Raw genomic sequence first — 27,177 nt, forward strand, 5'->3', positions numbered from 1 at the left:
ACACACACACACACACACACACACACACACACACACACACACACACACACACACACACACACACACACACACACACACACACACACACACACACACACACACACACACACACACTTTTCGAGCAGTCTTTCCACCTCCGACTACACCGACCCGCTGGGCCAGGCTTTTATTTTTTAGCAAAACTAAGCAATAAAAGCCTGGAGATCGAGGCGAATCTGCGTTCGCCTCCAGCGTTCGCGCGTCTTACTTGTATATTATACAAACTTTTAGTCTGTGTAATATAATACATTACATAAAAAAAAATTGACAAAATCTTAATTAACTTGTAGAATAAAATCCATGTCTTCTCATAAAAAAAAATCATTTTTGAGGCAGCTGAAAATAAATCGTTTCCAGTATTATTTTGTCAACATCAATAAAACACCAAGTATTTCAGAGTTATAAAACAGACAAAACAGTGCAAGCTATAAGCATGCATGTTTACACTAACATTCGCAAATCTTCACTTTGTGAAGATTGTATCACTTTATGAAATTGAATAAAACTCATATCATACATACAAATAAATAAAACAAAAGGAATGAATGAAATTACTAAGAAGACGCATGTTAACAACAGGCTTAGTACAGTAAAATGGCCGTTAGTGCATTGCCAAATTAAATATGATCACTTACTACAGTACCTCGACATTGTGGTTGTGGAAATAAAGCACTCATTACTTGATAATCAATTATAGCAAACGGCTGCCTCACAAATACTTTCATATGTGGTAGAACTAGTCATTCCTCTTGAGAAGGTGCTCAATCTCCATCAATCACTCACTCAGCTATGTTAAACACTATGGTGTGTATGAGTATGTGGTGCATCTGTGTGTGTGTGTGTGAGAGAGAGAGTGTGAGTGTGAGTGTGAGCGTGTGCGTGTGCGTGTGTGCGCGTGCGTGCGTGCGTGTGTGTGTATTCCCTGGACTATCTGTTGTTACACTAGTTCTTAGAGTAAAGGTTCCCATTCCCAACACTAGAGAAACATTACATTCAAGTACAAAGTCTGACCAGTGGCAGAGGTTAGGGTAACACCCTTAAATTGACCCTTTTCCACCTTAGGTCAACAAAGTCAGTCAGCTAATACAGTGATTACATGAACATTCATAAGTGGATTCTCATAGCACACCGATGTGCAGCCACAGTAACGGAAGTGGAAGTGGGAGCCAAGTCAATACATTTTTTGTCACAATTCTCCTTCAAAAAAGGCACTGACATCCTGATCTCAACTTGATCCCTTGCTCGCCAGCAGTCGTACTCGTACCGCAGTCTACTCCACTTGGTGAGAACACTCTCCCATTACAAAGTTCTGTCCCCTCTGGGTCTCGCCGTTGCCCTCTCTACACAGATCCAAACTCGGCCATCCAGACCTCATATTTCTCCAGGTCGGCAGCAGAGACAGACTTTGAGATCTTCTTGAGGGTCAGTGTGAAGTCCTCCATGGTTACAGGCATCTGTAGTTCGTCTTTGGGCAGGGCTCGGATCTCCTCCGGGCTCAAGCCCTGGATTCGACGACGCATGGCCATCATGGCTGCATCTCTGGGTGGCAAAGAGAGGCACCGGGGCATAAACCACAACGTTTGACGCAATATGGGTTACAAATAATCAGCGGCCCACTAGAATGTCCCCAGTCCTTTAAGCTTGAGTTATACTTCGCCGTACAGCGGGTCGTGTGTCGAAAATAGCAGATCTAAAAGCTTACAACGCCTCGCGGACGTGGCGCATTGTGAGTTTGTAGATCTGCCATTTTCGGTGCACGACCCAGTACGACGAAGTATACATTCGGCTGTAACATGTGCAGTGTCGGGTTACTATAGTAACGTGACTGCACGCTGTCAATGAACAAACGACATGACTATATTTCTGCTGCCATGCACCAATCCCACTCTCTCACTGACCAAAACTTGTTTAGACAACGAAGAATCGTAAAACATATCACAAGGATATTCTTAAGCTAAGATCACAGGCTAGGAGATGAAGTGAAGTTGAAGCAGAGTAGCCTACCTCAGTTTGCAGCAATGATGTGGTGAAACACACCCATCCAAGAACTTTTTTACAGACAGTCTTTTTTACAGTCTTTTTTATATTCGGACAAGCCGCTACAGGATAAATCACCCGCCCTGGCCGCCCTCCCCTATAAGTACAGCCAAGGGACTCACAACGCGTGTCGGGCAGCGAGTGAACTCACATTTCAAATCGCAATGATTGACTGGAGATATAAACATAAGCTTATAACTTATAAGCGTACGTTTTATTATCATCCAGACTTGACAGCAAAAGTTAAGAATCAAGTGCTGGATGCAAAGTGAGGATTTGCAGAAACTAGAGCTGCAGTTTCATTTTAGTTTTTTACGGCTCGTCTTTGAACATATATATATATATATATATATATATATATATATATATATATATATATATATATATATATATATACAGCTATCATCAAGCGTAAAGAAGCTGATAAACAGTCAACTAGGAAAGCAAAAGCTATTCCCTATTTCCTCTGCTCTCCTCTGCTCCATTCAGTAGCCTACCTACCGGGGAGGGGACTGAGTTTTATAGCCTAGACTCGTAGGAAATAAGCGCAACAAGAGGTGTGCCTTATAATCATAATTAGAATGGCCCAAATTGATTAACATTTCGCGCACACTTTATATAGCACTTTACATTTAATTTGGCTAATTTGAAGAGTTTAATTCTTCGAGGAGGCAGACCATTAGGATACATTTATTTAGCAAAATAAAAAGACAAATATCACCCAAAATAATCGTCCAATAAAAACAACCGACGATTGGACTCATCCAATTGTCGATCGCAATTGCCAATATATTCTGCATATCGTCCAACCTACCTTATACCCAAGTTGCTATATACCCAAGTTCAGTGGTGTGTTCTAGATTTTTTTGAAGGGTATACTATAAATATTCCCCCCCTAGTTCCTCCCACACGCACGCACGGCACGGCACGCACGTATAATTAATTAATGTAAAAAAATTGCGCGCTACGCCGCGTTTCTGCCCCTCACAAACTCGGCCGGGCCCACTCAGGTCCAGTTTCACAGTAACACTGAGTACACTTACAATATGCTTTGTACTGATTTTCTACTGTTTCTAATGTTAATCACCCTAGTAACTCAACCACTTCGGAGCTGCTTTTAGCCTTAGATGCATTTTCATTTTTTATTATCATAGAAGTGCAGGGATTGTTATAAATAAATGCTGGTTAGGCTTATCAGATATAATAGCAGTGTTAACAGCAAGCATTCCTGTATCTATTACAGAATAGTATTAACTTGACATTGAAGACACAAACTGTATTGAAGATTCAAGATTTTGCTGTGCTATGACCCGTAATTTGAATACTAACGAAGTACTCAATTCAATGACCTACGTTCAATAAAGAGAATGGCAGGTCGTTGAAATGTGTGAATTCCTTCACCAGTAGCCATTAATTATCACCTCAAGAACAATAGCCACACACATGATAAACCATCAACTCAGAGTTAGACTATAGTCAGACCACATTCTTGCTGTTTGTATTGCAGTCCCCCAGCCCAGCCACCTGGGTGCATCGTATCAGATGCGTATCAACGTATCAGATACGCCGTTTCGAACTGTTTTAGAATGTATACAGTGCCGACGAAAAAAATGTGTAGCCAATAGCCAGTGTATCTTATATTAAAGGTGCAGTAAGGGATATTGTTTTGTTAAAATAAAATAAGTGTTAAATAGCACATATTCTAATAGTAATCATTGCTAGAGTGTGTGTTCAGTAACAGGGGTCTCCTTGTCTCTGATTCTCTTTAGTAAAAACATTTCATTTCTTGATATAACTATGTCCTGTGTTTCATAACTGCTGTAAGGCCATGAACAACTGAATTACCCCTGGAGGATCAATAAAGATCTCTACTATAAATACAACTATAAACAACTCAGCTTTTTTCTCCTGCTCCCCATCTCTCTCTCACACACACACACACACACAAAAGCAGACCTGCAGACGTTGGTGATGTCTGCTCCAGAGTAGCCCTCGATCTTCTCCGCTATGAAGGCCAGGTCTACGTCATCTGCCACGTCCACCTCCCGCAGATTGATCTTCAGTAGTTCTACACGGCCCTCCGCTACACACACACACACACACACAAACAAATACACACAGTCTGTACACTGTTCTAACTGAGACTTCAAGGTTCCCCCTGCTGGTTCATTCTTGTACTGCATTATATCGTTTGGACCTGAGCTAGACACCCATGGGATTAACAAGATGATGTACCTATTAATTTGTGGATTTGATCTTTTCTCTTGTGGTGTCATGTTATGGGTGATAACTCACCTGTGGGCAAAGGGATGTAGATCCTCTTTTCCAGCCGCCGCCGAAGCGCCTCATCGATGTCCCATGGGAAGTTGGTGGCGGCCAGGACCATCACCATCTTAGATGGGTCTTCATTATCCAGCGCTCCCCCAACACCTGGTTACCACACATTAACCTGCATCATTGTTCATATGTCATTACTCCCTATTCACTGTTAATAACCCTGACAAGTGACATCACCTTGGTAATGTTCCTTTGGCATTTTATTTTTTACAGGTAAGATATTAATGAAAATGGCCTGTAAGGAACTATATTCAATGTTTAAATATTTCAAAATTACAAATGGCGGTCAAGGTGCTTTGCTTGAACTCTTTACTGGTATAGTTTTATCCTTTTTGCAGTCTGTTTTCACTGTGTTCACATGGTGTGTAAAGCTCTGGTAGCAAATGGAATATGCATGATCTAAGTCCAAAGAAAGGACCTTTTAGTCACACCAAGAGTATAATACAAATACTCACACTCCAAATACTGTGTTTATGTGTGACTGTTGAGTTTGTTAAAGGGGGTTGCAGATGAACGGGGTAGCCAGGTGGGCCTCAGGCCTTCACCTGCCATTTCCCCGCCAAATAGCTACTCTGCTTTGATGAATGCATCAAAACCTCCTGCTGTGTGAGTAGTCTGTGAAATCGTCCATAAGCTCAACTATGCCATCCCTTCACTTCTCTGACCTACTTACCATCCATCTGAACCAACAGCTCTGATTTCACCCTGCGGCTGGCTTCGTGCTCATCCGACTTTCCTCGACTGCCACAGATGGAGTCTACCTCGTCTATGAAGATTGTCGTTGGCGCGTAAAACCGAGCCTTGGAAGGAGGAAAAATATGTACATAGGGAATCACATCGATTATTTATTATCACACATCTCTACTGGGAATTGTTCCATTACCACATTGCTACATTATTAATTGCTTGTCACTGTGAGGTGCCTTACCATCTCAAATAACAGGCGGACCAGCTTTTCAGACTCGCCCCTGTATTTGGAGGTGAGGGTGGAAGAGGACACGTTGAAGAAAGTGGTCCCACACTCCGTAGCCACAGCTTTGGCCAGCATGGTCTTCCCAGTCCCTGGAGGGCCAACCATCAACACGCCCTGCGAGGATGGACAGACACAACCAAAATGTTACTAAAGGATACAGAAGACGGGTCTCATACCTGTAGTGTATAATAAGTGTAACTGACATGTGCTTTTGAAGACATTTGCCAAAACCACATATGTCGTACTGTATCTGTGCCCTGTAATTCAAACAAATATGTGAAACGAGTATTCAAACAATACTCTTTACCATTTTCATGCCAGCGCTAGATTATGGTTTTCATACACATCACTGTAATCTGTATCAGGACCAAAATTGTCTGAACTATGCGTTTTACTTACTGTCCTATTTAAATTCACTCATACATTATAATACATCAGACTTATATGCACTTTTCGGAGTACTCAAAGATTCTTTATAGAAAACAAAACAAATCACTGAATGACCACTCTAGTGGTGGTCAGCTCACCACTGGTGAGACGACAGGGAATTGGAGAGACAACAGACAACAGGGAACTACGGCTCAGAAGACTCAACATTTACAACATTATTACATTAGTATTTTTTTAATATTAACTGTGTCAATCGATGCAAACATTTAGATTAGATGCAATAATGAGAAAATCCTATTTTGAACATGGTGCTTTGCTGCCTTATCCTACGACACCTAGAATTCACTGCAAAGGGTTGGTTCTCCAGCAGTTTTTGGGGCAATTGCTCCTTGTGACCACTAGTGGCAGACAGGAGAATGGCGGTAGTCCACATCACTACATAAATAATCTGTGTTGCTTTCGACTTCCTGCTCCAGAGAGATATCGTCGACAGTCTTAGCCTGCTGTATTGATCATTACTCCTACTGATAAAAAGACGGAAATAAGGTTAAGTATTCTTTACAAGATAAGGTTGGAATACTTCTTTAAGTATTCTGTCTTGTGAACTTGAATGTATATTGTGTGTAGGATACTGGTTATACTTTGTACTCTGCCTGATATGTTTATGTTAATGTTTTCTATTCAAAATTGTGTTAAGATGAAGACACAATTTTCACCTGTACTGAAATGAGTACCATCAGTCTAGCTGAAAGGTAGCCCTAGTCAGTGGCGTAGCGCAGAATCGCGGGGCCCCGACGGAAGGAGGGGGGGCGGGGCCCTTTCGCAAACGGCAATGGAGATGGTGCTGGGTACGGTGCGGTAAATGCCCCCCCCCCCCTCCGCGGCGGGGCCCCCCCGCGGTGCGTCGCTTGCTACCCCTCCGCTACGCCACTGGCCCTAGTGATCTTACATACATTTCATGTATTCCAAATACAGCCATAGATCGGTCCTAACCACGCCCGGTTAGCAGACTGATCTCCGTGGCATTAAAGTGCTCCGCATGTGTACTCTACTCAACCAATAATTAATTCCTAAGACATGGAGTCAGATATTGTCCTCTATTTTCATATCCATTTGAAAGTTCTGGCAGAAAACGTCTGTTTAGTCAAATATCTCAATTTTTCCACGAACAACATTCTCTCCGGGCAAAACTTCCTTTGGGAAGCACAAATGTATGGGGTACACAATTGGCAGGTGGTGTGATTAATTACCCCACACCAATTGTAACGCACCTGTCAATTGTGAGCCCCATACGTTTGTGCTTCCCAAACATCGACTGTGCCCAAAGGAAGTTTCATATTCATTTCTGACAGAACTTCCAAATGGAGAGGAAACTAGAGGACAATATCTGACTCCAAGTCTCAGGAATTAATTATGGGTGAGTACACACGCTGCGCGAAGCACTTTTATGCCACGGAGATCAGTCTGCTAACCGGGCTATGACTGAATTTGGAATACATGAAATGTATGTAAGATCACAGACATTCTAGGGCTAGCTGAAAGGCAACAAAAGTGAACTGAATTTCATTTACATGTATTTTAATAATTCTACCTTTTATTGTGCTTTTTGGCTTTTCTTTCTCCCCGTTTAGGTTACACTTGCAAAAGAGAGCTGGGTTTCAGAGAGTTCACCCCAATAAAGGTTTTGAATCAATTTGAATTGAATTATGAATTGAATTATGCACACAAGCTTTTCACAAATGAAAACCACTGTGCATCTTAAAACCCAATGAAGTATTGACCCTCATTCACTGCCACAATTATTGCTGGCCGCGTTTGCCCACTGCCAGAGATTTTTCATCGAAAAAAAAAAGTACTCAGGAGCCGAGATACATATCTCCTTGGTCTTTGGGTCAAATTTTAAAAAATAATAATAATAATAATAATACGGTAATATTTTTATTTTTTTTGAAAAATAAATAAATTACGTTTTTTACGTCAGTGGCAGCATTGGTAAACGGGAATAATTACGTTTATTACGTCAGTGGCAGTGAATGAGTTAAATGATGGCCTGAGGGAATCTGCCCTCAAATGATTCCCTATGCAGGCTGGTACTGAAAGAAAGTCCCTGATTGGCCAGTCAACACGAGTCATGGTGACATCGAGAGGCAGGGCATAGCATAACTGAAATGCCTCTATAATTATAGAGGTTGATCTCACACACACACACACACACACACACACACACACACACACACACACACACACACACACACACACACACACACACACACACACACACACACACACACACACACACACACACACACACACACACACACACACACACACACACACACACACACACACACACACACACACACACACACACACACACATTTTGAGATTAAGAATTTCCACAATATTGTTCTTCACACAGTGTATGTGCAAGCATATTTGTGTGTACCTTCCAGGGACGACGAATGCCCTTGAAGAAATCAGGCATCCACATAGGCAACACCACTGCTTCCCTCAGCAGTTTCTTAGCATCCTCCAGATCAGCAATGTCATCCCTGCAATATAAACACAATCAGCAATGTTAAGAAAAACAACAACCCTCTAGGATGAACATATGCAGATGTAGGTCGGACAGTGTGTAGCATGTGTGTGTTTTGCTAACATACCAGTGTACGTTAGGGTTGCGAGACACAATATCTCGTTCCAGTGAGTCCACCAGGTCACTTTCATATCCTGTACCGTCAAACTTCTTTATCTCTCCATCCCCTGTTCCATCTCCATTCCCTTTCTTTCCCTGAGAAATGACGCAGGGAATTAGATGAACAAATAAATGTTAAACTGAACAGTTACATTCCAAAGTTGTGACATCAATTCTGTGCCTTTAACAGAACAGAACTGACTGTCTAGAATATTGATTGATTGATTGAAATTTTTATTAGGCAAAAGAATGTAAAACAGCACAGTTACATTTATAATACTTTTGTCTAAAAGTTATTATGATACTATTATGATACTACTTTCTTAATGATATGACCAATGCATCCAACAACCCACCAAAAGACACAACCATTAAGCTTGTTTCATATTAACGGTTCAAGTTATTGCTGATGACGTTATTTCAGACTTGACAAGAGGTTTTGACGACAGTCACAGATTTGGTCTTTGACCAATACAAATAGGATATTGTCATAGACTTAAATGGCCAATGCCAGTCCAGAACACAAAAATCTGTAGACAACTTGTATTATACTGTATATCTTTTGTTGTTTCTGGGCCTCAGTGCCAAATCGCACTGTTGATATTTACAGCACTAGGTTAGTTGTTGTAATGACAGACCTTGTCGTCTTTGGCCTTGGTGCCACGGGCATCCCTGGGTGCTGGCCGGTCTGTCTTAGGGTTTGTCTGTCCCCGACCTCCTGGCACAGCTCCTCTGTGCTGCAGACCAGGAGATTCCTTCCTCTGTTGTTTCATGCCACTGTTTGGACGCTTCACTGATGCAGGATTTCTGCATTCATACACACACACACACACACACACACACACACACACACACACACACACACACACACACACACACACACACACACACACACACACACACACACACACACACACACACACACACACACACACACACACACACACACACACACACACACACACACACACACACACACACACACACACACACGTTAGGAAAACATGCCTCCGAACAGAAACTACAGACACTTTGTAAAGAGTCTATAGCTTGCTGAGTGTGGCAGTCATGGTGCACCTCCTTGCCCTTATTTTTAATGACGTACTGTAATCGACAATTGAACCTGCTCTGCCAGTTCTCTGTGGAACCTTGATATGTCTACTTCAATGAACATAAACCCAACAAGGTACAGTACAGTAAGTCACATTGCACTCCTAAGGTGACATAGCCAATGCTACCTTTCATTAGTTCTGCTCAGTATTTTGTGAGTAATTGTCTTGTTCCATCGAGCCACTGTGTAGTGTCGGTTACCATAGCCAGGGGGTAGATCTACCAAAACAGGAACTTAAGTCAGTGCCTTGGTGCTCTTCAGTTATCTAGTGATCCCTGAGCAAGAACCCGAAATTAATCTAAGAATTTAAGGTTTTAAATGGTTTGGTGGGGCTGGAGGCAGACCAATCAGAACCACTCAATGTACAAGAAAGACATGGAGATCCACACACAGTCAAATGAACCCTACGTAAATGCACACCTATGCTCTGCAGGGATGGGTGGGGGCCACACATCTGGGTCCTGCAGTCTCTCTGGCTCAGGCTGAGGAGCATAGAAGTCCACTGGCTTGTCTGACTTAAAGCTTTCTAGGGTTGCTACGATGCCTTTTACCTGCTCATACTCCTCCGCCAGCTCCTGCCTCATCTGCAGTCAAGCAGAAAGAGGATCTTATTGCATGCCACAAAATGGAACTTAGTTTTACACCACTAGTAGTAATCTTAACATGATATGAACCAGTGTGCAGGGAGCATATAAATTAAAAAAACATTTCAGAAACGCTGCAGACATGTCATATGGTTCTGGGATGTTGCCTCACCTGTTGCCATTTGACTTTAAGGGCAGGGTCTCTGAGAGACTGGCAGTGCTTGTGAATCTGTTGAATGACACCCTGGTAGTACACCATGGAAGAATCATAGTTCCCCAGCAAAGCATATTCACGACCCTTCTTTGCGTTGTCACTTATCTCTGCCAAATTCATACTGGAGCTAGCTGTTGGAGTGAAGGGATGGACATGGCTGAGTTTATAGCTAAATTACCATTTGCATTACATTCTAATAGATAAAAAACATTTGTTAGCGTAAGCAGCCTCACTTGATGGTTATATCTCTGGAGCTCAACTTCCATTGAGAATGATATCAGTTTCTTCTTTGTATTCTTCTATTATTCAGAGAATGTAAGTAACTATAGCAGCAAAACGGATGGGATTACTTCTAAAATCGGAACTTCTTTATCGCAGACAGTCCAGCTTATATTGAATCAGTATCAGTATATCCTTTCAAATTTAACGTTGGTCGTCGTTAGACCCTGTCTCGTTAGCTTTGCTAATGGTAGCTAGGCTAGGCCACAGACAGACAACAAAACAAATTGCATGGCAACACACAACAACGACCCTAACGTTAATCCTGTCCGTTTCTCACATTATTACAAAACGCTAAATAAATCGAACGTCTGACAACTGAAAAACACATCCTCTCTAATAATCCTGAATAGCAAATACACATACGATACCAACCTGCTACATGTAGAGCACTTGTACTGATTTGATCTGCGGTCTGATATGAGAGCCAGTGTTACCATGGCCGCGAGAGACGCCGTGTGGAGAATAACGAATGGCATGGAAGTACTTTCATGCTGCATTCGGGTGACTACCAGAAGCTGGGAAATAGCAGCTTCAAACAAGATGTTATCATTCATGTACTGATCGATGGTTAATTTACAGAGATGAATGGTTTACTTTGGATTGGAAATTTCACCATCGACTAGAATTTCTAGTTACTAGATTAAGAGCTGTAGACATGCATGCCATATCATATGGTTCTGGGATGTTGCCTCCTCCTGAGAGACTGACAGTGCTTGTGAATTTGTTGAATGAAAATGGCTAGAAAGGGGGGTCCGCGGAGCGAAGGTCTTCGCCAGGCTGGGTGGCCTTGGCCTATACCCACGGCTGTGTCAGCTTTCGCCCACCCATTAATATACGATAGCATTAGCAATGTTGTGGCATGACGTGAAGCAGTCAAGCAGAGTGCTGTTGCCTTGCACAGCTGTAGGCTTAACCATAAAGCATGACCTCAGGTGTTTTATTGCTTTTATATAAAGCTGCAATGCGGAACTTATTTTATTGAATAAAATCAAAATGTCCCCAATCTGTCAATAAATTACAACATAACTTGTACATCTAGGCTATTCCCGGCATGTGCACTTAAGCCTCTCCAAATGATCCAGAATGCCGCAGCACAGTTACATGTCGGCTTTCTGACATGTCGCCTTTCCGACGGTTACTAACCCTATACCTAACCCTAACCCTATAACCGCACGCGGAAGCCACTAGTCGGAGTAGTGAGATGTCGGAATGGAAGGAGCACCCCCCGCAGCACGCTTGGTTTTCAACCAGCCAAAATGTTCACATGTCTCCCCCCTTCTCTGCTCCCTCCATTGGCTCCCAGTTACTGCCCGCACAGAGTACTAAACACTGATGTTGGCCTACAAGGTAACCAAATGTATGGCACCCCCATATCTTCAAAGCCTGATCCAACCCTACAATCCCTCCCACTCTCTCAGATCAGCTACCACAGGGAAGCTGTCAGACAGTCAGAACCTTCGCTAAAACATCCGGGACAACACTCCATACGTCCCAGACTCTTCTCCCTTCTGGCTCCCAAACTATGGAATGAACTCCCCATTGCAATTAGAACTGCAGACTCACTCCCAATCTTCTGCCGTAATCTGAAGACTCACCTCTTAAGACTCCATCTCAGCCCGTAGCACTTGCCACAGCACTTGCCCTAGCCTTGACGACCTTGCATGCTTATGCAAAGGCTAAAATGTAACTTACATTACAAACTTAGATAGCATGTTATGTAGACATCCTATAGTGTGTATAGTTTCAATGTACAGGCTGATGATAGGTTCTTGGTTTACTTATGTATTAGTTTATAATTAGATTATTGGTTTACTTATGTATTAGTTTATTATTAGATGACTATTTCTATGCATTTGATGTATTACCTTGTGTTGTCCTTGCTTACTGTAAATCGCTCTGGATTAAAAGCGTCTGCTAAATGCATAAATTGTAAATTGTAGGCTACAGGGGTTAGAGGTGGTCTCCTTACTCTTCCATTGAGTAATGTAGACCCTGGTGTTGGGTAGGACACTGATTGACAAGTAGTCCTGCTACTGCTTGAAGCTCATAAGCACAATAGCTCCCCTGCAGCCAAGCAGGGCTTCATGTGGATCTCAGACTTCTCTAAGACTACGTCATAGATACTTCTATGACGTATTACGCCATATTTGGGCAAGTTTTCAGCCTGATCCGACCGCCATTGACTTCCATTTACAAAAGTTAAATATTTTCAAAAATATACACTGTGTGGCAAAGTACTTTCTTGGCTAGTAGGCCAACGTTTTTTGGCGCTGATCGGTCCAGCAGTTTGCAAGATTAGCCCTGGACAGAGTCACAGATGACTCGCCACAGCATAAAAATAAGACCTATGGGTTAGTACTTAGTAGGCTAGTGTTCAATGGCGTTAAAATTTCAGCCCTCCGCATTGAGAAATATTCCCCATTGTTTACCGTTGCCATAGGTAACTAAACGCCAGCTGAACAGGTTGCACATGTCACAACTTGCCCTTTGTGATGCTACGGTGCTGATAAATGTGGCCTTTAAAAGGCAAAGCACAATCACAATATCTAGCATTTGCGGGTGAGGTTATTTGTTTTTACTTCAGTCATTTAAAATCATACAAGCATTTAAATCACTCTCCGAACCAGTTAGATATAGCTTAATACCAATGGAACTCTTTGTAAGTGAAGGCAATCCACATTGCCTGAAGGCGCTAGCTGCACTACATCTGACTGGAGTCCAATGTGATGTTCAATATGTCAACCCCGACAAGAGAGTAGTACCCTTCCTCAGTCGTCCAGCTCTGCCAGCCTTGCTTCTGCCCAGTGGATCGTGGCTCTTCAGTTCAAATGCCATTTGCCAGTACCTGTTTGATATGAGCGGACAGCAATCCAATGACCTCTGCAATCAATGGCTTGAGTGGGAAGCCTCCAAGCTTCAACCGGCACTGCTGGAGGCCCTCCACACGGCTGTGCTGCAAGGAAAAGGAAAAGTTACAGAGGCATCCAAGTCCCTCCAGGGACCCCTCAACTATCTGGACCAAAGCCTGAGCAAGATGACTACTCCATATTTAACTGCAGAAGCTGTTTCAGTCACTGATATTGTTCTGTGGGCATCGTTGCATCCTGTTCTGTGTGACTCCTCCGTCCGAATAACAGGTGCACACAAGTCAGTGCAGGCCTGGTTTGACCGTGTGGCTGGTTTGCAGGCCTGCCAGACTGCATCTCAGAAGATGCTGCAGGGAAGGGGCCTTGAGGCCCAGTGCAGAGACACCCAGCAGCCACACAGCAGCAGCAGCAGCAGCACCACTGAGGGTACGGAAAGGGAATGTCATATCTCAGAGGAGGAGATGGAGTCAGCTGCCCTAACATGGAGTAAACAACTGAACAACTGCACACTGACCACAGAGAGACAACACCCCATTCTGCCTCAGGAGGGTAAACGTAACATCCTGGTGACCAGTGCTTTGCCTTATGTCAACAACGTCCCTCATCTGGGCAACATCATTGGCTGTGTTCTTAGTGCTGATGTCTTTGCCAGGTTTGGTCGTCTGCGAGGCTGGAACCTGCTGTTTGTGTGTGGTACAGACGAGTACGGCACAGCCACTGAAAACAAGGCCAGAGAGGAGAATTTGACACCCCAGCAGATCTGTGACAAGTACCATGCCGTCCACTCCAGCATCTACAAGTGGTTCCAGATCGACTTTGACTTTTTCGGCCGAACCACCACCGAGCAGCACACAAAAATTGCCCATAACATTTTCTGGCGGCTCTACGAGAGAGGTTTCCTTGTGGAGGACACAGTAGAACAGCTACACTGTGAAAAATGCCAGAGTTTCCTAGCCGATCGCTTTGTGGAGGGTGTCTGTCCTCACTGTAGCTACCCAGAGGCCCGTGGGGACCAGTGCGACAAGTGTGGTCGGCTCATTAATGCTGTAGAGCTCAGGGATCCCCAGTGTAAAGCCTGCCAGCAGACGCCTGTCATCCGTTCCTCAAAACACCTGTTTCTCGACCTACCCAAGTTGGAGAACCAGTTGGAGGAGTCGCTGCCACTGGACAAGTTGGCCAGTACAGGAGACTGGACAGCCAATGCCATACAGATCACCCGATCCTGGCTGAGGGATGGACTCAAACCACGCTGTATCACCAGGGACCTGAAGTGGGGAACACCAGTACCTCACCCTGACTTTGCAGATAAGGTGTTCTATGTGTGGTTTGATGCCCCTATTGGCTACCTGTCTATTACAGCCAATTACACAGACCAATGGGAGAAGTGGTGGAAGAATCCTCAGCAAGTGGAGCTGTACAACTTCATGGCCAAAGACAACGTGCCGTTTCACAGCGTGGTGTTCCCATGCTCCCTACTGGGGGCTCAGGACAACTATACTCTGGTCAACCACCTCATTGCCACTGAGTATCTGAACTATGAAGACACCAAGTTCTCCAAGAGCCGTGGCGTGGGTGTGTTTGGGGACATGGCGATGGACACCGGCATCTCCTCGGACATTTGGCGATTCTACCTGCTGTACCTGCGTCCTGAGGGCCAGGATTCAGCCTTTTCCTGGACTGACATGGCTCTGAAACACAACTCTGAGCTTCTTAATAATCTGGGAAACTTCATTAACAGATCAGGGATGTTTGTCAGTAAATTCTTTGAGGGCTGTGTACCCGTTATGGACCTGCAGCAGGAGGACAAGAAGCTGCTGGCCCAGGTGGGTAGGGAGCTGCACCAGTACATCAAGCTCATGGACAGAGTCAAAATTCGCGATGCTTTGAAAAACATCCTTAACGTCTCTCGCCTTGGCAACCAGTACATCCAGGTCAACCAGCCCTGGAAGAAGATCAAAGGAGCAGACACAGATAGGAAACGTGCAGGCACAGTGACGGGTGTGTCTGTGAATGTTGCATGCTTGCTGTCCGTGATGCTGTTACCATACATGCCAACAGTCAGCCAAAACATTAGAGACCAGTTTAATGTCCCTCAGTCTTGCATCGCCACCATTATGCAAGGTACAGGCAGCTTTGTATGTACCCTGGCGGCTAACCACCGCATTGGCACTGTCAGTCCTTTGTTCCAGAAACTAGAGGCAGACCAGATTGAGGCTTTGAAGGAGAGATTTGGTGGACAGCAAATGAAGACTCAGAACATCACTAAGGTGAAGCCTACAGCTGCACCATCCCCGGTCGCTGCTGCCATGGTAGAGGCAGTGAATGGCGCCGGCCAAGGGAAAGACACTCCGAACAAGGATGAGGCCAAGCCTACTGCTGCAACGTCCCCGGTCACTGCTGCCGTGGTAGCACTGGTGAGTGGCTCCGACCCAGCAAGAGCCACTCAGAACACAGCTGAGGCCAAGCCTACTGCTGCACCGTCCCCGGTCACTGCTGCCGTGGTAGCACTGGTGAATGGCGCCGACCCAGGGAGAGACGCTCCGACGATGATAAAGAAAAAAAGACAACAAAATAAAAAGAAAGTTGGTGGTGCTAGTGCCACATCAAAAGAGAAGTTACACAAATAAGGTATTGCATATTACATAGGTTACCAGATACTGTCCAATGACACAGATGAACCGTTAGACCATCACTCACTCACCTTAGCTAGACAGGTGACCAGATTTTCTGAAAGATGCCTTCTCTGTTTGACAAAAAAAAAAAGATTTTCACCAAATTAAATGTGTTCCTATTTCATTCAACCACAGCAATCGTTGGAGACTTTTAAGATTTCCAAAACTGTAGTAGGGTTCTGTCTAATAGAGTAGACAACTAAATGGCCTAAGCTTCTAAGTTCATACACACCCCCACCCCACATCCCCCGGGACAGGCGAAAGTCTCTTGATAGCTTTAGCAGAAAAGTCAAGCAGGTGACACCAAAAGGCTTGCAGCTTATGAGATTGGACGAATTGGTGAGACAGATGTCCCCAGATCTTCTAAGCACTCCCCACAGAGTCTTCGAATATTTTATGCAATTAAGTAGGGGAGAAATGTAGTCTGTGTCTCGCATTTATTGAGCTACTGTGAATATTGTTCACAAAATGTTGTTTTGTCGCGCAAATAACACATGGATGCAATGCATTGTGAGCTTGTAGATCAACAATTTTATTTAGCAGATTTTTACAAAACACATTTTAATATTTCTCCTACAGATTTTGTCCAAACATCACACTAATCGGTACACAGTCTCTATGTCTATAGTCATTTGATCAAGACGGATCTGTCCAATTTTCATATTCCATCCTGATTAGCTAAGATTGGCTTCCAATGTTTGCAGGAGTGGTCCGTTCCCACTAGGCCGAGGAAGAAATGCCACCCTCCATTTTTCTAATCAGCCTCATGGCCTATAACAGGCTGATTCGCAATTTTACCTATAACTGGACCGGTGACGTGAGACTTTGCACGCACGGCACACTCCCTAGAGGCCAAGGAAAAACCCCTGCCCTGCATTTTTCACAGTGGCCTTTTATAGCGCCACCAGGAGGCAGATTTTTTTAAAACACATGTTTTGATATTACTCCTGCAGATTTTGTCCAAACATCACGCAAATCAGTACACACTATCTCTATAGTCGTGATCAAGACGGATCTGTCCGATTTTTCATATTCCATCCTGATTGGCTAAGATTGGTATCTAATCTTAGCCAAAATGTTCGTTGGCTCGTTTTGAACAAAATGCCTCAAATCATGAGCGCAGTGTCCGATTGCCGTGAAACTTTGCACGTACATTCCCACTAAGCAGTGGAAGAAATCCACCCTTTTCACATTGGCCTATTATAGCGCCACCAGCAGGCTGATTTTTGCTAAACAATTTTTTAAATATTACTCCTGCTAATTTTGTCCAAACATCAAATCGGTACACATTATCTCTATAGTCATGTGATCAAGACGGCTAAGATTGGCAGGAGTGGTTCGCTTTTGAACAAAATGCCTCAAATCATGGGCCGCAGGGTCCGATTGCCGTGAAAGGCTGAAGAAGAAATGCCACTCTTTTCACATTGGCCTATTTTTTTGTCCATCGTGATTGGCTAAGATTGGTACAGTATCTCCCACAAATCAACATATTGCTGGGCCAGAATAACCTACCTGACCTGGCGGAGACCTGTGCTCCGAGGATCACTTTTTCTAGTTGCTTATGGGTTGTCTGTCTATTTCTCCACATTTTGTGAATTCATAATCTCAGATCCACCATCCCTGATCCTTCCATATTTGGGCAAGACTGATGTCATCAATATGGGAAGCCATGCTGTTTATGACCCTGTCTTGTTGTTTTCATATTAGTGGATTTAGTGTTCCTAAAATATAGGAACATTAGGAACACTAAATTCTTATAAATTCTTAAACTACTAGTCTCACATAGCCCGATGATATCATAGATCTACTTATATGTCTGGTGACATCTAAATTCAATGAATGGCCAAAAACTGGGTGGGAACAATTTGGAGCTTTTAAAAAATTCCATTGCAGAAACCAATACAAAGATTTTAGGACAGTCCTTCACGTCATAGACGGTATCAGGATTGGATTTCAAAGCAGTGGGCGCAGGTTTGTTAGCACTGGGTTTTCTCTGCCGTTCAATCCCATTCAATGAATTTAAATAACTGTTCCCTAAACATATACACACTATGTATCGGTACCCAGCATCGTACAGGTTATTATATAGAAGATACACAGGGGGTGTAGAGAAATCTAAATCACAAAACTCTTGTACTGTGAATATATTTTCATTAAAATGACCTAAGGCAGCAAATGCTGTTTTCTTACCACATTCGCTTGTTTAGGCTCCCTATCCTCATCAGTTTGTTACAAAACAAAGATCACATTTGCAACCAGCAGTCTAAATAATTAAGTAATGTTGATAAAACTATCTTTATTTTAATTTATCTCAATTTTGTATCAAATTTCCATAATCTTTTTAAGGTATAGCACACATGCAAAACATGTATCTGTCAGTCTCAGACAACCCCTACTCACCCCACCCAAATATTTAGTTGATCATCATGCAACTTTCATGTGAGCCCAAGTCGTAATTGGTCCTGGACAGCCACAAGTTCTCAATTTGCTATTTGTTTTGAAATGCTCTGTCTGCATGTGCATGTAGAGCCAATGTCTAGTCATACAAAAATTAGCTAGCTTATATTAGCATTTAATTTAGTATAGTGTTGTTTCCACAACAGCATAATAAAATCATGCTTACCAAGTTTCTTAAAAAAAATCTATGATCAGTTTCATAGATTTGCAGAATGATAGCTTGTTTTTCTTCACAGTTACATTTTGGCCTTTATATTGGTCCCTTTATTCTTTATGTAATGTATTTTCCCTTGTATTCACTGCCTGCAATGAATAGTTGAGCAATAGCTCTGCTAAATGGTTGCTTATCATTTGTCTACATCCATAAAATAGTGCAACATACTGCAATCAATGCTACATGGTTTGATTCAACGTGAATTCATCTGCAGATTGAGTTGCATTTACTTCACATGCATTTACCTGAATTGTCAATTTCACACTGTGCAAACTCATAATACTGTCTCACTTGGTACCCTACAGCCTGTGGGTAAATTAGTTAAATTCAGCTGCAAGCTTTCCACCTGTCCTGTTACCTATCATATTTTCTGATCAAAACATTCTCAGTTATGGGCCCCTCTTCCACACTGCTTTCATAAGCACCATTATGGTTATACAAGAAAGAACATTCCCAGAGACATTCTGTGACACAACTGAAGTTCAGCACTGACAAGTCTCTGACCCATGTTCTCTTTCATTCCACAGTTCCCTGATATTGCTCTCACTGGGCTGTTTCAGTCTCAGGGGCTTATGGCTCTTCAACCTGTAGGCCAGTGTCAGAAAGATAGCATCTACATGCTCTTTCTCAGCAGGCTCCTTGGCAGAAGTCTCAAACATTGGGAAGTTGTAGCTGTCCGCCAGTCGTTGGGCTGATGACGTGGGCACCTCCCTCAGGTCCCTCAGGTCACACTTGTTGCCCACCAGGATGCGAGGCACAGACTCACACACAGCGTGTCGCCGGCACTCATCAATCCATTCAGGGAGGCTTTCGAAGGAGGAGAGGCTGGTCACATCATAGACAAAGATGACAGCGTGGACACTGCGGTAGTAGTGCTCCACCATGCTTTTCCTGAAGCGCTCCTGGCCTGCCGTATCCCAGATCTGCAGCTGAAATGTCAGATACAAATTATAAACATTACCCTGAACGGTTTAGGTAGGCTTGTAAGTACCAAACAATAGTGTTCTTAGTTTACATCCACATGTTTGTTATCACATCTTCCAAACATGTCTTTCTCCTCTTCAGTTTGAGTATAATCAAAGATGTGAGATGTGAACCATTTCCCTAAAAGAGTACCTTCAGGTGGCCCCTGTAAAAGTCATAACCTAACCCCCCCCCCCCCCCCCCCCGCCACCACCCACCCCAACTTTTAACTATACATATTTTTTTTCATAATAAGTTCTTCTTATTTTTCATTTTATAAACTGTTTATATGATGTTCTGCATAGTAGTGTATATCTGTCTGTCATTTAATGTCTGTCAATAAATGAATTGAGGGGACCCCATTTGAAACAAGCCATTATAGGCTTTCATGGGCTTTTCAATCCTATTTAGTTGACCGTGTATTTAACTTTTTTCTGCAAACTTCTAAATAAAGTATTCAATCAATCAATCAAAACCCTCAAGTCAACAGATGCTTCTCCATTGTGGCCAATACCCCAATGCTGTAGTTCTGTAGTGGGTAGCCTTAGCATGGTGATAAAACAAACTAGGGATTATTATTACAAATTCCTGAAATATAAATGAAGGTACATTTTTGAGGGAGGGGCAGATGTGACAAAGCAAACTGTCCCACAAAAAAAGGCAGGCAAAATGTGAAAATGGCTAGACTAGGCCAGCCTCCATCATTCAGTCTCGTTTTCAAGCAAAAGAAAAGTAATGGTAAGGCTCATTCCAACGCTCATTCTTAATCTCCACTGCGGTCTAATAAAGGTTTCGGTCAAGGGTCACTCTAAAGTTGAATTTCCCTATGATATGTCTGGCCATAGACATTCAATGGCTCGATGTCCCTTGATGAATGAGAACCGTACCGCACAGGTCGGCTGATGACGACCATCATTAATTGTGTATACCGCGCGTTCGTCTGTGAGTCCCGTTATTAACGTAGCCTAAAAAGGCATAGGATGCCAAATACATGGATCATCATTATTCTTCGCTTTGCTTACCTTGATACTTTCCCCATCGAGCTGTAGTGTCCTCTCTCTGAAATCAACCCCGATTGTGGCTTCTGGATTCTGGAGGAAAGCACCTCCACAGAACCTATAAGTCAAACATGTCTTTCCAACGTTAGAATCACCTATTACTATGATTTTGAAAATTCTAGCCTGCAGACTCTCATATTCGCGCTGCGATGACAATCCCAAGGAATCGTTTCGGTTGAAAACTGTGTGAAATTCTTCTCCGGGCTTGTTTTCTATTGCCATCGCTCATTTTTCAATACAGTACACCGTAACACCGCGAGAATGTGTAACCCTATCAAGCTCAGTGGTGGAAAGTAACTAAGTACATTTACTCAAGTACTGTACTCGAGTATTTTCAGGTACTTTTACTTTACTGGAGTATTTCCATTTTTCTATAATTTTACTTCTACTCTACTACATCTCAGAGGCAAATGCTGTACTTTTACTCCACTACAATTATTTGAACTTTATTTACTAGTTACTTTGTAGATTTTGATTATTATTACAAAACATACATTAACCACTTCAGCCCTACATACATTTCGGCGGACGCGTTGTGAGCGTGTAGATCTGCTATTTTCAGAGATTTTTTTATACATTTTAATACACTTGAAAACTTGTGAAATGGGACATTGTGCATATAGAGTACTTTTACTTTTGGTACTTTAAGTACATTGTCATGCCAACACTTTTGTACTTTTACTCTTATTTTGAATACCAAACTTGTACGTGTAAGAGTATTTCTAAATTACAGTATCAATCATTTTACTATATTCAAATATTTGAGTACTTTTCCACCACTGATATCGCTGTATTAGCTAGCTCAATGAGCTGTATATTGTAGTGAATAACCACCAGTAGATGGCACTAGATGCCGCTTTACTGGAATACAGAAAACCACAGGTCCACAGTAGTCAATTTCTTTAAAGTTGCAATCCATTTATTTTACACTACAAAACAGCAATATAAACCATGTCTATTTTGATAAGGGAGTGAGGAAATATCCCAATTTTAGTAACCTTGAGTTGAATTGTGACTTGAAGTTTGAGTAGAATGTGACACAACCCCCTGCGCCGCACACTCTCTCTCTCTCTCTCACACACACACACACACACACACACACACACAACTATGATTTGTAATCCACCATATAAAAATTACAACAGTAAATAAAAACTGTATAAATCAGTTAAAGTAAAATGGAGTACCGTTCATTTATTATCTCAGCAAAATACTTTGATCGCATCTAAAGGAATCTTTACAAAACATAGTTACACTCTGTATGGGGTTTCTCGGCCCATTTCACTGAAAAGAAGTACAGTGATTACATTAAAATGAATTCACACACACATAACAATATTTCCACAAATACTATAACCATAAAAAATGCACAATCTTCACACAACACTGATTTCAATCTACATTCTTAAAAACCCTTTTAATCATGGCATACTGGCTCTTGCTGAAGCCTAACCTGAGTCAGCATATCATAAAATCCTCAGTGTTCATTTTTCCATTTGTAACTCCATTTGTAGTGCACAAATGTAATGATTACTTATTAACACTGGGGATTTTACCGTGTACAGTACATGGCTTCTACTTTTTGATACAGTAGATTTCACAACTCTGGCTTTGAGTGACATCTCAACATGTCAACGGCAGAAAGAATAGCCGATTTCAAACCCCTAGTAAATCATGTTAGCGTCATACTTAAATGGGTGCACCAAAGTTAAGAAAATATGCCCAAAGCCCTACTCTTTTGACATTTGCTGCCAATAGATTATATGAAATAATGGTAAATTCAAGTAATACAGATAATAAGTGTGATAGAATAATTTAACTCAGACATAAATGACTAGCCTAACTGTTGGAGAAATAAACAAGGTTTGGCTGAACTTGGCTCAACCAGTTAGTGCACAGACCATAAACTCTTAGCAAGCACGAGAACCCGTGTTCAAATCTGTCTCTCTCTCTCTGTCCTTGGTTTCCTGTCTCTCTATACACTAACCTATCTGAAGTTTAAAAAAAAAAGTTTTTAAAAGATTTATGTCTTCACAGTAAATTGTAGTTTTTAATACTGAATCTTAAATAGCAATAGCATCACCATTTTTTTTCTTGGCATACAGAACAGAAATTCCTTTGAGACATCCTTTGACACAATTAGAATGCTTGCTACCAATTCTCATCTGAGAAGGAACTGGAGCTTCCAGAATCTGAGACTGCATCGGTCATCCCATAAAATTCCCAGTCAGCACTGGAGCCGCTGTCATCATCCTCCTCAGTGGAGAAGCTGTGTGCAGAACCCAAACACGCTGGGTACACACGAGTTGAAACACATACGGGTCCCAATGAGGACACATACACTGCCATAACATTTTTCCAGTTGTCCTTGGTTTGGTCGTATTCATGGATGAGGACCCTGTTCTTATTGTGTTGCAGTAAGGTCTGAGTGAGTAGAAGCAGCTTGCCGTTGTGCTGAATCACCTGGTAGTTCAGGGCACGGCTATCGATAGGAATGTCCCCCATCCTCTTCCATTCCCCCCGGGTCGGGCTGTAGGCCTTCACCACGGGGATATCGCACACGCAGATGATCTGGTCCTGAAAGATGCAGGCCTTGTGAAGCTTGTCTCTCCTCAGCGAGCCAAGGTGGCGCCAGCGATTCCTTTTGGGATCGTAGCAAAGCAGTCGCCGTTTGTTCACCACATACAGGTGATCGTTCAGCGACACCACTTGCATCTTGCCCAGAGAGTGGGGCAGAGGGGCCACAAACGTCCACTGGTTCCTCTGGACACTGTAACACTCTACCTCCTTCAGTCTGACGTCTGTCACAGGGTTTCTGCCGCCCAGGATGTACACATGGCCATTGAGATAGCCCATCCCAGAGTGCATCCTGCCCAGAGGCCTCTCTGCCAACTCCTGCCAGCTGTTCAATACAGGGTTGTAGACCCAGAAGTGCTTGGAGAGGTGTGAGGCTAGGTACAGGTTGTGTTCAGGTGTGGCACAGGCAATCAAGGACTCCATGGTCGAACGCTTGTAGTCCTGCGTGCTGAGGTCCACAAGAGGCGGGGCCATGAAGTAGAGCTCCTCTGAGTAAGGGTCACAGCACATTATGTTGTCATTTGGCAGGCCAAAGAAGAGGATCATTTCCTTTGCACTCACACCTATTCTGTGTTTTGGTATGTGCACTTTTGCAGACATACTCTGGCTTTCCTCTGCTGACCTGTTAATGAAATGTGCCAGGTATTTCTCTATGACAGGAATAGCCATGCGTTCCTCGAGGTAAGCTTTATCTTTCTCATTAAACAAGTCCCAGCGTACACACCTGAGTACTTGCAGAGCATCTTCATTTTCCTCTCGTACATTGGCCTCAATCCACTGTAGGGCAGCTGTGCACACCTTCCTTTCACAATCCACATCTAAGGTGTCCAGAGACAGTATCTCCTTCAGCTGTATCAAGTCAAGCTCACAAAGCTCCCTCCCACTACAAAGCTGACAGAAGTTCCTGGCTATAAAGGCTTGAGCTTTGCCCTTTAACTCTGGGTTGCCATAGGTGTCAGCAAATTTGAGAATTCCCACACAATTTGAGAGGTCCAGCCTCCTTGACATAAAACTTGAGCATGCCTGCCTGACATAGTCAAGTTGCAGCATATTGGCAGCTGAATAAAGCCTCTGGACGTTGCCCTCTGTGATTCTGACTTTCCCTGTGTAACAGTAATCTATGATCACAGACATGGATTCGGCGTCTACCCCACAAATGACCACCTTGTCCTGCATACTCTCATTTAAGCCACCGGTGAACATGCTTTTGAAATAAGGACTGGCAGCAGCGAGTATATTGCGGTTACACAGGAAAAGTTTTTCAATGTCGCATTTCGCGGACTGAGTGCCATGGACGAGGGACTCATCGCTCTTCACTCCGATAGTAACGTCAGCGAGAAGTCGAGAGTCGTACAGTAATTTCAATCCTTGCATCAAGTCCCGAGCATGGTTCGCATCCTCCAGTTCTTCGGGACCACTGAAATAACTCAGCAAAGAAGCCATTGATGCAATCAATGTATGTATCCAGAGATATATTTGCAGTAAATAGGCAAACAAAAGGCCTTTACATAGGGATATGGTTCTTGTTGATGATAACGTGAAAATGTCCGTGCGCTGGTCAAATAACATTGGCTTATCAATGAAAAACAAACATGCTATGCAAACATTAGCAATAGCTTGCTACTGTTGTCGGTGGACAGCCACCGAGATGCATGCCAAGCCAGATTTGTGTATCCTATCCGGGATGATCATAAATCATATGTTCAAAACATAGATACCGTTACGTGTTACTCTTTATAGATTATTTCTAACAACTATATCCATTCCCCTCGATTGCAGTATCTTCCAGCCAGCGCTGATATATCTGTCTTCTTCAGCCAGAGAGGTTTTGCTTTTCAAAAATACAACAGCAGCTGAATGCGTCCTCACACAATCTTGCTGGGATTGACTGGCCGCGTTTCTGATTGGTTGAAGTCATGTAAGGTTTGGTTGACTTTATTTGTAGTTTTTCTAATAACCGCATGTTTGTCGTCTAGTGCACATACTTAGTTACATTAATTTAATGGGAAAAAAGAAAAGAAAACGAATGCTTGACATATAAACAGACTAGGCTGCAAATCATTGGTCATATAGACTATTCTTTTTATCTCTAGATATTGTGCTCAATGCTTTTTACAATGCTGTGACAGCCTATAGCGTTTTGCAGCCCAGCCCCAGGATTAAGGTCAAATGAGAGCAGTGCCATGATTCAGCTAGTAATAATATAACATTTTCTACTATCCCACATTTATTTATTAGCCTACCCCTTGGATAAGTGACAGATTTTTTAAATGAATTTATACATTGTTCAAATTATGACATATTGCAATGAAAGTTCAATACACCTTATTTATGGCGTATCCTTATCCATTATTTATAAACAGGTTTATGAGAAATAATAGGTGGTTCTTTTTTGAGCAGTCATATCAGCAGATACATTTATTTAAATCATTTATTTAGATTTACTTTACTTTACTTTATTTGTTTATTTAGACAGGACAGAGCATATTAATGAACGTCACATGAACGTAAATACACCGGATTTAGCAAAGATGCTAATTTTCATCCGCAGTCCTCACACAAAACAGAAAAACAGAAAAACAATAACATCAGAAAACAGACAAACGGTGAAATACAATTACATTACATCACATAGCCTAAAAAAAAACTAAAATATGATCACAAATGGTTGCAGCTTTGAGATTTGAGTAACTGTCTTTTGTGTTCTATATTGGTAGAAGCAAGAATGCAAAGATCTACATGTAAGAGGATGTTATCCTTGTGTGTAAATCAGTTTATGTTCCTCCGGTGCATCTGTGGTTGAGGTCATTTATTCTGCGTAGGCCCTCTTGGTTATGGATGGTCTTCTGGACTGTAATAAGGAAGGGAAAGGCAGAAGGCAGCTCAACTCTGTGGCTCAGCTTCTGGTGGCCCCAGTGGAGACAGCGGAGCTTCTCAGCCAGGTCACGCCTGCCTGCACGCTCCAGGCCATCTTGCAGGAGCTTGGTCTTGTTTGGCTTTTCCCATGACCTCTCGTACCTGTGGACAAAGATTAGTACATTAGATTAGTACATTAGATTAGAGCGATGAAAGTCCATAAGGAACATAAGGCATATGTGCATGTATACAGACACACATATTTATATAAGCACACACACACACACACACACACACACACACACACACACACACACACACACACACACACACACACACACACACACACACACACACACACACACACACACACACACGCACACAATATACCAGCTCTCCAACATGTTCCAGGCCTGGACTCTCTTTTCTGTGGATTTGGTTTGGAACTGCCTGATCTCAGTTCTAGTGAAGCCAAGTTCATACGCCAGAACTGTCCACTCAAAACTAAGCTGCCTGGAAATGTCCTGCACTGTCTTCAGGTTGATTACAGCATCCTAGAAAATCACAATATACTGGAATAATACAAATATTCGTGACAAAACATACTGTAAATGCTTTGATATTAAAAATCTTTCTTTGTCTTGAAAGTACACAAAAATGTATTTGTGGAAAAAGTCTTCAGACTTACCTCTTGTGATTTATTGGGCATGATCTTCGCAAGATCCACAAACCAAATTCTCCCTCTGATCACAATTTTATGGAACTCAATGGAACTTTGATATGAAATCAAATTTATCAAGATTTTCCTGAACTAATATCTGTCGTTTTCATGTGCATATAATACTAAATGA

At 42.6% G+C, this 27,177-nt stretch overlaps 5 protein-coding genes across 5 annotated transcripts; 1 reads left to right on the forward strand and 4 right to left on the reverse strand.

The window, feature by feature from the left end:
• Positions 1-353: 353 nt before the first annotated feature.
• On the reverse strand, positions 354-11,152 carry katnal1 (katanin p60 subunit A-like 1). The gene is made up of 11 exons (XM_080456637.1): positions 11,035-11,152; positions 10,339-10,511; positions 10,003-10,166; positions 9,110-9,278; positions 8,440-8,567; positions 8,223-8,328; positions 5,342-5,500; positions 5,087-5,213; positions 4,372-4,506; positions 4,033-4,159; positions 354-1,578 (listed from the first exon to the last, which is right to left on the reverse strand). The coding sequence occupies exons 2-11, from the start codon at positions 10,498-10,500 to the stop codon at positions 1,380-1,382; spliced, it is 1,476 nt and encodes a 491-aa protein (XP_080312763.1). The 5' UTR covers positions 10,501-10,511; positions 11,035-11,152; the 3' UTR covers positions 354-1,379.
• A 2,157-nt stretch (positions 11,153-13,309) lies between these two features.
• Positions 13,310-16,156, forward strand: LOC308073282 (methionine--tRNA ligase, cytoplasmic-like; the record flags this gene model as incomplete). The annotated part of the gene is made up of 1 exon (XM_080412160.1): positions 13,310-16,156. The coding sequence occupies one exon, from the start codon at positions 13,310-13,312 to the stop codon at positions 16,154-16,156; it is 2,847 nt and encodes a 948-aa protein (XP_080268286.1).
• A 3,133-nt stretch (positions 16,157-19,289) lies between these two features.
• On the reverse strand, positions 19,290-21,115 carry LOC308073657 (ras-related protein Rab-33B; the record flags this gene model as incomplete). Its single annotated transcript, XM_080412686.1, has 2 exons — positions 19,290-19,801; positions 20,858-21,115. The coding sequence occupies 2 exons, from the start codon at positions 21,113-21,115 to the stop codon at positions 19,355-19,357; spliced, it is 705 nt and encodes a 234-aa protein (XP_080268812.1). The 3' UTR covers positions 19,290-19,354.
• A 967-nt stretch (positions 21,116-22,082) lies between these two features.
• On the reverse strand, positions 22,083-25,287 carry kbtbd7 (kelch repeat and BTB (POZ) domain containing 7). The gene has a single exon (XM_080412421.1). The coding sequence runs from the start codon at positions 25,037-25,039 to the stop codon at positions 23,045-23,047; it is 1,995 nt and encodes a 664-aa protein (XP_080268547.1). The 5' UTR covers positions 25,040-25,287; the 3' UTR covers positions 22,083-23,044.
• A 957-nt stretch (positions 25,288-26,244) lies between these two features.
• On the reverse strand, positions 26,245-27,035 carry LOC308073283 (uncharacterized protein; the record flags this gene model as incomplete). Its single annotated transcript, XM_080412161.1, has 3 exons — positions 26,245-26,488; positions 26,717-26,880; positions 27,015-27,035. The coding sequence occupies 3 exons, from the start codon at positions 27,033-27,035 to the stop codon at positions 26,245-26,247; spliced, it is 429 nt and encodes a 142-aa protein (XP_080268287.1).
• Positions 27,036-27,177: the final 142 nt, after the last annotated feature.

This window comes from Gymnoscopelus braueri (assembly GCF_963280865.1).
Source record: "Gymnoscopelus braueri genome assembly, chromosome: 18".
Classification (NCBI taxonomy): Eukaryota; Metazoa; Chordata; class Actinopteri; order Myctophiformes; family Myctophidae; genus Gymnoscopelus; species Gymnoscopelus braueri.

What these genes read in the sequence shown, in the direction of transcription:
- katnal1 (XM_080456637.1), bottom strand. Translation starts at nt 10,500, where the DNA reads ATGAATTTGGCAGAGATAAGTGACAACGCAAAGAAGGGTCGTGAATAT. An exon ending in TCCGCCTGTTATTTGAGATG is followed by an intron (nt 5,214 to 5,341) that starts GTAAGGCACCTC and finishes CCTCCTTCCAAG; the next exon opens with GCTCGGTTTTACGCGCCAAC. An exon ending in CTACATCCCTTTGCCCACAG is followed by an intron (nt 4,160 to 4,371) that starts GTGAGTTATCAC and finishes GTGTGTGTGTAG; the next exon opens with CGGAGGGCCGTGTAGAACTA.
- kbtbd7 (XM_080412421.1), bottom strand. Translation starts at nt 25,039, where the DNA reads ATGTTATTTGACCAGCGCACGGACATTTTCACGTTATCATCAACAAGA.